Source organism: Callorhinus ursinus, unplaced genomic scaffold (assembly GCF_003265705.2).
Source record: "Callorhinus ursinus isolate GAN/ISIS: 27379988/994484 unplaced genomic scaffold, GSC_fseal_2.0 scaffold5, whole genome shotgun sequence".
Lineage (NCBI taxonomy): Eukaryota > Metazoa > Chordata > Mammalia > Carnivora > Otariidae > Callorhinus > Callorhinus ursinus.
Window position 1 is genome coordinate 30,903,224 of NW_027397067.1, and position 12,397 is coordinate 30,915,620.

The following is a 12,397-nucleotide window of genomic DNA, read 5'->3' on the forward strand; positions in this document are numbered from 1 at the left end:
AAAATACTGAATCTCTATGATGTACACTTGAAACTAATGGGATATTATATATCAATTAATACTTCAGTAAAAAGAGAAAAATCTTTATGATCTATATAGCTCACTAGAGTGCTACTCAAACAAAATCCAATGGATTCCCTAAGTTTTTTTCCAATATAGCTCAAGGTCATATTCCATGCCCCACCTTCTTTAATCTGTAACATAAGAATGAAATTTAAAACTGGCCATACAACTCTGACTTATAAAATACTTTCTCAGGGTTTCACTACATTTCCTCGGTTTCAACAGGACTCAGGTGGCAGAGGAAGACAGTCAATATGCTCAAACTCTATTTCCATAGGAGAGGGACACACAAGAATCTCTGGGAGATGGTAATGTTTGAGAAAACAATTTCTTTCACAGACATTCTGATACCTTTTTATCCCCCCTAGAAAAGGAAACCTTTACCCCTGCATGAGAATCCCTGACTAGAGAACTTTATTTAGATTTGATAAATATTTGACTGCTTATGTGTGCCATGGTTCTGCTCAATGATTTCCTACATATTATCAATGTATAATTTATAAGCAAATTAACTGATTCAAATAAAATGTAAACATCAGCCTATTATTATTAAATGGTCTATAAATTAAATAGAAGTTAATTTTTTTCCAGAGAATTGAAGTTTTTATTTTTTTTATTATGTTCAGTTAGCCACTGTATAGTACATCATTAGTTTTTGATGTAGTGTTCAAAGATGCCTTAGTTACGTATAACACCCAGTGCATATCACAACCTGTGCCCCCCTTAATACCCATCACCCTGTTACCCCTAGAAGTCAATTTTTAAGAAGAAAGTCTTTCTTTTTTTCCTCCTTGTTCAATGAAAGGTTCGGTATAGCCCCCCATCTCTCCTCCATATTCAATCTTTAATACTTTTGCTTCCATTTGGCTATGATAATAAAAGTAAGAAAAACAGGATAAAAGAGAAACCTATCTAAGAGAAAAATCCAATAATCTGGAATTAAAAGGTAAAGAAACACTTTGTATCTTTCTATACCCTTTATTACCTAGAGTAGCTTTTTAGTGTGTTTGGGAAAACTCTATTTTAAAATTGAGATCAGTTGTTGACTTAGCTTGCCTGAAGATAAGAAGACCACAGATGGTATCCCTCAGCATTTTTTTATCTGAGCAAATTTGCCCTATAACTTTATCTCTTCCTCTGATTCTCTAAAAAAGTTTTCTTTCAGTTTTACTACATTTCTGAACTTCTTAAAAAACTATTTCATCCGGGGAATTTCATCTTCTATTTACTATTATATTTTACTTTTTTCTTTCATAAATATGTATCTGTTTATATTTCAATTTTTTTAAAAAAACCCAGTAATTTAATAGCTAAATGTACTTTCATCTTGAAATGTATATTTTAAAAGAAAAAAACCCTTAAAACTAATGCCTACAATTCATTAAAAGGTCAATCAAGAACTAAGTAAAAAGTGCACTAAAAATACTAGATGCCAATTCTATCAAAATCAGATTAAGCACAAAAAGGCTACTGCATGAAAATATTCCTCAAGGATTTCAGACAGAAATGTTATATCGGTTAGTATTTCTCTTCAGTTTTCTCTGCCAGCTAAAATAAAATAATTGACAAAAAATTGACATTAAACACAGCCTGGAGAATAAGGACTCAGAGATCAAGGCTGGTGACAGTGACGGTCACAATGGAGATGGACTGGTTGGGTGTGAGGCTGAAGGGCTCACATTTAGACTCCTGTGGTGGAATATGGAGGCAGTGGGGAACCAGTTTAGACCTTGATTATCTCTTGCCTAATTACTAGCCCACTTTTGTCCCCATGTTCAGTTTTATTCCTTCTAATCCAGAGTACTTAAAAAACAAACGTTTTATGTCAAACCCAGCTTAAAACCCATCTATGCCTCCTCTAGCAAGAGGGAACAAAGCCAAGATCTTTGTGTTGGCATAAAACACCTGCCTACATTTCAGTTTTAACTGTCTTTCCTAACTGACACTTCAAAAATAGTACATCATGTCCATTTCATGCCTCCATACCTCTACTCATGCTTGCTGCTATTTTCCTGGCCCATCCTTCCCACCTTATCTGGCTAACTTGTATTTATTCTTTGTGACTCAAGCTTATCTATTATCTCCTCATGGAGTCTTTTCTGACTAGATCCCCTTTCCTACCCATGTTAGGTTCAGTATTCTTTTTTAAAGTTTTTTTTCAGAGAGAGACTGAGAGAGAGAACGCACGTGTGCGTGTGTGTGCAAGGGAGCCAGGTGCGTGAGCAGGCAGGTGCATGAATGGGTGTGTGAACTGGTGGGGGGTGCAGAGGGAGAGGGAGAGAGAGAATCTCAAGCAGGGTCCATGCCCAGCTCAAAGCCCCATGTGGGGCTCGATCTCACGACTCTGAGATCATGACCTGAGCCGGAATCAGTCTCTTAAGCGACTGAGTCACCCAGGAGCCCCTAGGTTCAATATTCTTATATGTATTACCATAGCACCTTGAAGAGATCCCTTTCACAGCACTTATGACACTGTATTATTAGTATTGTCTGTTTACCAAGCCAAGTATTGTCTGTTTATCAGTATCAAGTATTGTCTGCTTCACCAAAAGGTAGATGATGTTTCTGGACTGTAGAGACCATATTCAAACCAATTAGCACATCACAGAATAAGTATTCCACAAATAATGACTTTATTTGTAAGAGTTATACAATTAGAAAAAAAATTAATGCAACTGTTAAGAGCATCAGAACAAATTTCTATCCACTGTTGCAGACAAACACTCTACTACAATTCTCAAATTTGAGACGGATTTTAGGTTTTAACAGATACTCCTACTTTCACAAGAAGGTAAACTCTGGATAGCAACAAGACCAAAAGTCTTAAGAGTTAAAAGGTCAAAATCTGGTTGTTTCTGATGGTGTGACCTTAAGATTCATGAGGAGTACAATAAAAAGAATAGGATATGAGAAATTTAGAATTGAAAGGGAACTTTTAGAAGCTACTTAGCTCAATTACCTCATTTTCCAATTGAAGACATTGATTAAAATCAGGTAAGTAATTGACTAAAATTATTTCACTACTAAGCCCCAAAAAACGAATTTTGCATAAGGTCTCTGACACCCAATTTAATTAGATAGGAGTTTAGAGGTATCTGAATACAAAATATTTAGCTTTATTGCATTTTTAAAAACTGTCCATAATTGAATGTCTACCAAACTAACATTAGTGGTGAAAATCACTTGACCAATCTTAGCAATAATGTGTTGGTTCTCATGAGTTGGCATTATATGAACTATTGCATATATAACTGAATTCTTCGTTCGTTATAAAAATACTAAGACTAACCTCTCTTGATAATATCTTTATATATAAAAACAACTTACATATGTTAAAAAAATTTCCCGTGAGAACATAGTTCAGGTTGAAAATGCTTAAAAATAGTTTAAGTATTCTTGTTCAAGAATTATAGAATTACTGAATTTTACCATTAGAAGAGACCCAAGAAGTCATCTAATCCAATATATCCCATTTAATAATCCCCCTTCAATACCACTAATGGTTATTTAGCCTTTTTAAATACTTACGGTAAAGAGAAACTCACTTTCTCAAAAAAAAAAAGCAGAATATTTTTATATTCAATAGCCTGAAATGATATGTAATTCTTTCTTATCTGAACTGATAGGGTCTTCCTCTAATTTCTCACTATTATTCCTAGTTTTACATGTTAGTCTTGCTATTAAAAATGAGGTCCTTGGATCAGCATCACCTAGAAACCTGTTAGAAATGCAGACTCTTCGCTCCAGACCTGCTGATTCAGGGCTTCACTTTAACAAGATACACTACAGTTGGAGATACACTGTTTTAAAGCTAAGTATCGTCTGATTAATCTTCCTCCCCATCACAATCTTTCAAATTTGTGAAGATGGCTATTTTATCCCCCAAGTACTTTTGCTTTTTAAAGGGTAAATATTATCATTTTTTTCAACTGCTCCTCATGTAAATTCTTCTATACTATTTTTTTTTTTTTACTATGAACTGCTGTTAATGCAAATCCATCCTGAACTTTTTTTTTTTAAACACATATAGAATTTAAAACATGAATTTTTGGCACTGAAGTCCTTATAGATGGATGGTAATATGAAAAAATTATATAATTTAACCCCTCTATTTTAAAGAATTAAAAAGAAGAAAAAAATTTGGTAAATCAGGATATTTGTGTAGTGCTTCTGAAAACAGAGAATAGTAAAATATTTGCTGTGCTGATTAAATGATGCAACAATTTCAAAGTAGCATAAGATAGTATAAACCAGTAAATAACTATACTTACATAAAATATGTCATTTATAATATATAATTTGTAAATAACTATATATAGCAAATAACTATAACCAAATTGTGCAGTATAAGACTTTTCCCCTCCATCCATCTTTAGATATCCTTCACCTTGACAGTCACATGCTGCTGGCTCAGGACCTGTGCCTTCTTGTTTCTGCATTTTGATAGCATACTCCCTCTCATTTCCTTCTCATTTGTAAGGTCCTTATTCACCTTCTCCTTGTCGGTCCAAATGTCATTAATTCTTTAAAATCCAGCTCAAATGTCACCCTCTAGGAAGCCTCCTATAATTGTCCCAGTCAACAGTTCTCTCTCTCTTCCCCCTCAGAAAGAGATCTAACTTTACTCATGATTGTTTTTTTGCGGTGACTATTCCTCCTATTCAATTTTCTTGAGTAAAGGATCAGTATCTAATACACCTTTGTGTACTACACTACCTTATATAGAGTAAGACCTAAATAAATATTTATGGAACAGACAAAATTAATAAATTAAATTAATTAATTTAATTAACAGAAAAAATTAATAATAAATCCTTTGATTTATTGAAATCTTAAAAATATTAAGTTTTTAATCTGTTTTCTTACTTTGTATTTTCTAAATGCATCTGAAAATAATATTATCTTAAAACTTTCAGACCAACAATCCTTAGTATCCCTTCAGTTCTTATTTCTTCTGCTTTGTTACAGTTAGAGAGGTTACCATATTAAGAGCTGCCAGTTGTGTAATGGCAAGCTCTTAGCCAACATGAATGTTAAGAAGTAAGTGTTTGAAGTGTTAAGGATATAAAAAGGAAAGTGAAAGGACTACAATTATAAATCATAAAGAATATCAAATAATTACTTGGCCATGTAAAGATAGTAATTTTTCTATGCTGCCATTACAACTCTAAAAGGATGCTAATAGGTATATCAACAGGTAATTTACAACTAATTGATGTTTTAAGTGATTCTTTTTTTTCTTAAGATTTATTTATTTATTTGAGAGAGAGAGAGAGAGAGCACGAGCATGCGTGTGGCGAGGAGGGGCAGAGGAAGAGGGTGAGAGAGAGCGTCAAGCACACTCCGTGCTGAGCATGGAGCCCACAGAGGGGGGCATGATTTCACAACCCTGAGCTAAAACCAAGAGGTGGACGCTTAACCGACTGAGCCACTCAGGCCCCCTAAATACTGATTCTTAAATGTTGTTTTAGGTTTTCATACAGATGTGTTGAGATTTTTTCTTTTTTCCTTTTCTCCCTTAGGGGAAATTCATAAATGCCTTTTGGCAATCCTAGACTTCCTAGATATCTTCTAGTTATTTGTTTATGGCTCATATTTATCTTCCTACCCAGAATTTTAATTTAGCCTTCAATGTTCTCAAATCCTACTTCCTACTTCCAGTATTGCTTGAACTGAACAAAGGACCAATCTTCCCCTTCTCTGAGTTCCTACTACTTTTATAATCCATATCATACAAAGTAGCCTTTCATAAACTTCCTTTATTTTGTTCATACAGAAGCCTAATTTCTTCCAGTGAATTTTAAGACCAATGAGTACACCCTCAGCTTCTTTCATATCCTTCTTGGGTCGACACAGAGCAAATGCTTAAGATACAGATAAATAACTCTTCTTCTCCTCCCTTTACTCAAGCTTTAAACAGAAGCTTTTTAAACTGTGAAATAAATAATGGTACCCATAACCCACAAAAAAAGATAGTGGTTACTCTAGAATAAACAAGGCATAAATACTTCATCTTGAGTTCAATTTATCTAACAGTAATCCCTAAATGTTTGATGATGCAACATGACAAAGGCAAGTAGGCAAATGTGGGGCACAATACATTCTTTCATATAAGACTTCTTAGAACTTTCAATACTCTAGGAATGTCAAATAAAACCTTTTCTAATTTATTTGGCCAAGAAAATTTGTTTCTCTGAAACACCTATTTATGAGTTGAGCAAGACCACTACCACTGTTCTTCAGTCTTACAGGTGCCTGGGTGACTCAGCTAGCTGAGTGTACTATTCCTGGTTTTGGCTCAGGTCATGATCTCATGGGTGGTAAGATCAAGCCCCACGTCTGGCTCCGCACTCAGCAAGGGAGTCTGTTTGAAGATTCTCTCCCTCTGCCCCTCTCAGCCTCAAATAAATAAATAAATCTTTAAAAAAAAGTGTACAGTTTTAGTAACAACAGGATCTCAAATGTCCCTTGTATGCCTATCTTAGAGACAGAGATCTACTACCCATAATTTTTTAAAAAAATGAGACAAAACTAAGATATGCCTTCACTATTTAAAAAATCAAGATATCACAAAATCAGTTTATTAATGTGGTTTATATTACTTAATATTTCACTATATAAAAATAGAGCATAGTCATTTATAGAATAAATTTGATTTTAAGTCACCACAATATTTTTAATACTAAGACATAAAGGTTTACTGAATAAAAGAGAAGATAAAGGGGATAAGATATATATGTTGACTTTTTAGCTGTAAAAGTCTTCTTTTGGTATGGTCTAAGATAGATGTTCTTCAAAAGGCTCTCGCTATGATTTTAGAGTTTGTTGGTTTTTATTCCTGCTTTGTGTATCTGAATTAACACTAGCCTTTTTTTTTTCTTTTGAGATGTAAAAATTTTGAAAAGTAGGGAGCACCCACGTTCCCCCACCTAGAACACACAATCACTAATATTGTCATATTTGCTTCAAACTTGTTTCTTGTAAATAATACAAGAGCAAATATCCAGCCATTTGTTTAACAGGTACTCTTATTGAGCACAGACTTGTATTAGCACTGTGTTAAGTGCTGCACACTGAATCGTGAGCTAAACAGCCAAATGACCTACAATTACATATGTACCTTACAACCTGGTAGGAGAAACACAATCAAATAATCAGAGAAATACTTACAAACTGAAATGCTGAGATTAAAGTACCAACCAGCCTTTCTCAGCTGGGATTCCATGAGAGAATCAGATGCTAAGGACAATGATTTGAGGGACTATTTTCTCAATTCCCTTAAGACTGGCACATAGCTAGTACCATCCTGGAAGTACAGGTGAGAAGTTAATTCATACATACAATGGGTGTTTCACTTAAGGCACCAGGATTTGTCTCTCAGAACCAGCTGAGAAGGACTGGTACAGATTCTATGAGAAAGAACTGAACTTTGGTAGTGGGGGGATGGTTAGAAAAGCCCAAGGAAGTGAAGTCTTTAACTGAAATATGAAGGATATATAGGTATTAATTATCTAGGCCAGGGCTGGGTGGGGTGGTAGTGTGAAACATTATCTTTCCAGGGAACAAACACTGTCTTTCCTTTGAAGGCCCTAAGGGACAAAGGAACAAGGTGATTTTGAAGAATTAAAAGACCAATACAGCTAAGTACAGAGAACAAGGTCAGGGAGGAATAATAAAACATGAAGTTGGAAAGACAGGCAGGTAGGCAGGGACCAGAAAAAATGACTTCAACTGCATTAAAAAAGATCACTGTGGCTCCAACAGGCTACAGAAATAAGAGCAGATGAGGAAGACCAGAGGAAAACCTTCTGCAGTGATTCAGGTAAGAGATAACGGCTTAGACTAGGGTGGTGATGGCAGGAGTGGAAAAAAGTAGATTTGAGTGGAATTTAAAATATAAAGGAAGGGATAAGGGTAGAGAGGGTTGTGTGAAGGATGACTCCCAGGTTCTGGGTAAATGCTGCTGCTGAACATTGGGAAAAGTCTGGAGAGTAAGCTTTTACCTGGGTTTGATGTCACTTTGAGATATCTGAAGGAGATGTCAAGGAGGCAAATGCAGATACGAATCTGGAGTTGAGAGAAGGGGTCTAGTTTGTAGTTCCTTTCATAGAGGAAAATGAGGGGGACTGGCAGAGATCTCAAGCAGTAGCCATCAAGCTTGGGTAGCACACATTAGGAAACAAGATGTATATGCATGGCATTTGTGTTATGTGTAACACAAGGTGATATACATTAAAATAAAAAGACTGAGAAAAAAGGGGAGAAAAAGTGAGACAGGATGGTTGCCTTGTTTTCCATCTTATGTGAAAAACTGCTAAAGACAGTTATAGATATAGGTAGTTAAACAATATGCTATTGCTGCCTTGTAAATGCTGCCTTGTAACTATCAAGAGTTCGAATTTATCTGATAATGTAAATTCCAAAATCAGACACTCAGCTGATATTAAATCATAAAGCAATTTTCTTATAAATATTTTCAGAAGCAAAAAACTGTATAGATCTTTTCTCTCCCTCTTTAATGGTTTTTATTTTCACACTTTACCCTCTATATACATTAACCCAACTTCACAATCTTCATATTTTTGCATTACTTTGGAGAAATGTAAAAATATTACCTTCACAATTATATAATGTTATATTAACCAAAAATCTAATATGTGGGCCACTTTGTTTAAATGATTGCTAAAATACTAAATACTAAAATCAAGTTTATTGTTGGGTGGTTTGAGTATATGGTACACTGAATTTTTAACTTAAAGATTTTTTTAAAGACTTTATTTATTTGAGAGAGAGAGAGAGAGAGAGAGAGAGTGCACACACAAGCAGGGGGTGGGGAGGGGCAGAGGGAGAGGGAGAAGCAGACTCCCCACTGAGCAGGGAGCCAACATGGGGCTTGATCCCAAGACTGGGAGATCATGACCTGAGCCGAAGGCAGACAGACACTTAACCAACTGAGCCATCCAGGCGCCCCTTAATTTTTTTTTACATTGAAAAATTTTTAACTTTGCTGACTTTTTAAAAGGGTTAATACAAATCAAATGCCAAATAAAATTCTTATTGATAAAAAGCAAGAAAATTCCAAGTACTACCTTATTAGAGAGGACATGTAATTATATTCCTACTTTGTATTTTTGTGCTTGAATAACTATGGTCCTATATTTGTTCTTTAGTTTAAACAAGTTGTTTCAGTTTGTTACATACCAGTTAGCAATGTCTTTGTGAGCCACTAAATTTTGAAGAAATGCTTGTAATCCTAGTTGTCTATCTTCTAAAAAGTCAGCATTGTAATTATCTTTGAACCAGCGTTTTGGTGGAAGTGCTAATCGAAAGCCTGGAAACATCTCTTTTAACTGAAAAAGAAGAAAAAAGAAAATACAATGTTCAACTCAACATATCAATTCTATAAAATCTATCCTGTTAACTATATGGACTTGTTCATGAAATAAACTTAAAGTAATGAAATTCAGCTAAACTTTTTTTTTTTAAAAGATTTTATTTATTTATTTGACAGAGACAGACACAGCAAGAGCGGGAACACAAGCAGGGGGAGTGGGAGAGGGAGAAGCAGGCTCCCTGCAGAGCAGGGAGCCCAATGTGGGGCTCGATCCCAGGACCCTGGGATCATGACCTGAGCCGAAGGCAGATGCTTAACGATTGAGCCACTCAGGCGCCCCTCATCTAAACTTTTTATGTCTGAATTGTTTACTTGTTGATTTCTACCAGTTGTATATACACAGGCGTTACAGTTGCTCCATATCCTTGCCAACACCTGGCATTGTCCATCCTTGTAATGTCAGCCATTCTGGTGGGTATGTAGTAGTATTTCACTGTGGCTTTAATATGCATTTCTCTGTTGACAAATGATGTTAACTATTTCCTTATGGGCTTTTTTGGATTTGCATATCTTTGGTGAATTATCTATTCAACTCTTCTAACCCCTCCGTTTAAAAAAATTGGGTTATTTATCTTTTTATTAACTTGCAAGAGTTCTTTATATATTCTGGATACAAGTCCTCTGTGAGATGTAAGTATGACAAATATTTTCCCCCAGACTGTGGTCTTTTACACACATTTTTTTGATTCTTGCCAGTAAAAGCAGGTGATGGGTAGAGCTCTTTCTGGTACCTAGAACACTGACATAGATACTTATTAATTTTGAGTGCCCAACTTGGAATACGTAGGAGATATTTACTAACTTAAATTCCTATGAACATCCTTCTTTAAAAGCTTTAGAGTTATCTAAATCTCAACTTGCCTAAGGTAAGAACTATTATAGCAATATAAAGATGAATCCAGAGAGGTAAAGAGAAGTAAACATTGAATAATAATTGAGCCCTCAAAAGAAAAATAACAAGTCATAAAGGATTAAATAGCTCTAAATTGAAACTGTTAGAAATTAGTCTTCATGAACAAAAATTGTAACAATTTCAAAAGTTAAGAATTCCACCTAAGTATCTGGTAACTTAATGAATTACTGTGATCTTCTTATTTAATTATTAATTATTATTTAATTTTAAGTACAGAATTATAGGTTTTTAATTCATCAGTGTAATAATAAGAAATCAGGAAAAGTAAGTAAAATTCATATTTAATGATGGAAATACATTACAAATAATACTTTATTTTGGCATACTACAAAAAGTCATCTTGATAAATACCTAAATAAAGGATAAAATAGCTTAGCATTTTATATTTTACCTTTCATTCAAATTGAGGTTTTTAGAATGGCAGAAACTTTTTGGCAGCCAGGCAACTGCAAAATCACATAAATAGGTTTCCTACCACCAAAAATGATAAGGATATACTAACTTTAGAAGTTTTGAGAGTGAAGGTGGCAGATGGCAGAAAATAGGACCAGTAGTTTCCTCTACTAAACACCTGTCAAAATTAGTGAGTGATTTCTGATCCAAAGACAAAATCCAAGGTTACTTAGCCTCTTAGAAACATCATAAACCACTTTCTTCTTTTGGAGAAATGCTCCTGGTTTCTAAAATACTACCACCCTCACCTGCCTCAATTGATTTCCCTCTAGCTCTGTGGATATCTCAGCTCTTTCTTTACTACATTCGTACTGCAATTTACTCAATCAATTCCCTATCAATTCCCCAAATTTAGGTTGGTTCTAATTTTTAACTATTAAAAACAAATTAAAACACAAAGAAAAGAACAGTGAATAAAACACAGTGAAAAGTATCCTTAGAGCTAAATATTGTCCATATCCATGATTTCTTATATTGGATAAATCCCAGAAATGTGATTATTGTATCAAAATTATGCACAACTTTAGGAAGTTGTGTCCCCTAGGAAGATTCATATTTCCAACAATGGATAATACCACTTAAATGTCTGTTAACATGATGGGTGAAAAATAGTTTCTTAATTTTCCTTTGAGTCCTTGTGATACCAAATGTTTTCCAAATTTATTGGTCACTTATATTTCTTCTGTGGTTTGCCTTGTTCACATAATTTGTAGTATTTTCTACTTTTGGGTTTACTCTAATTTACTTTTAAGAGTTTTTAATACATTGAGGGTTTTTATTATTTTCTTTGTTTCATATGTGCAGTAAGCAGATTTCCAGACGGCCCCATGATCTTTGTCCCTGGTGTTGCTTCTGTGATTCTGTTATGTCACACATTAAAAGAGATTATGCAGACGTAATTAGGGTTACTTTTCAAATGGCCTTAAAATAGAGAGATTATCTCGGTAAGCCTGATCTTATCATGAGCCCTTTAAAAGTCTAGTTTTCCCCCTGGCTGACGGCAGAAGAGAAAGTCAGAGAGATTCAAAACACAAAAAGGACTTGACCTGCTACTGCTGACTTTGAAGGTGCAGGGGCCATGTGCAAAGACTGGACAGCACTCTATGAACTAAGAACAACCTCTGGCTGACAACCAGCAAGGAAATGGGGACCCTGGTCTTAGAACTACAAGAAACTGAACTCTGCCAACAACCTGAATGAACCCAAAAGCTGAACTTTCTCAGAGCCTCCAGAGAAGAGCCCAGTCTAGCCAACAGCTTGACTTTGACTTTAACCGTAAGTGGAAAACCCAGCTGAGCGCACCTAAATCACTAGATAAAAAACAGGTATGTTTTAGGTCACAAAGTTTGTGGTAATTTGTTAACAGCAATAGAAAACTAATACACTATGTTAGAAATATTTTTTGTTGTTGTTCATTCCCTTATAGTCATATGATTTGGGGAATCATATACACCTTTATCAAATTCACAAGATTATATAATCATTTTATTTATTTATTTATTTATTTTTAAAGATTTTATTTATTTATTTGACAGAGACAGAGATAGCGAGAACAGGAACACAAGCAAGGGGAG

At 34.7% G+C, this 12,397-nt stretch overlaps 1 protein-coding gene across 3 annotated transcripts in view; it reads right to left on the reverse strand.

Annotated features, from left to right (window-relative positions):
* SNX16 (sorting nexin 16) overlaps window positions 1–12,397 on the reverse strand; it is a 39,173-nt gene that overhangs the window by 15,842 nt on the left and 10,934 nt on the right. For all 3 annotated transcript variants that reach the window (XM_025870778.2, XM_025870779.2, XM_025870777.2), the window contains one exon: window positions 9,265–9,413. In XM_025870778.2, the coding sequence (XP_025726563.1) occupies window positions 9,265–9,413 (149 nt within the window). The remainder of the gene's footprint in view (window positions 1–9,264; window positions 9,414–12,397) is intronic.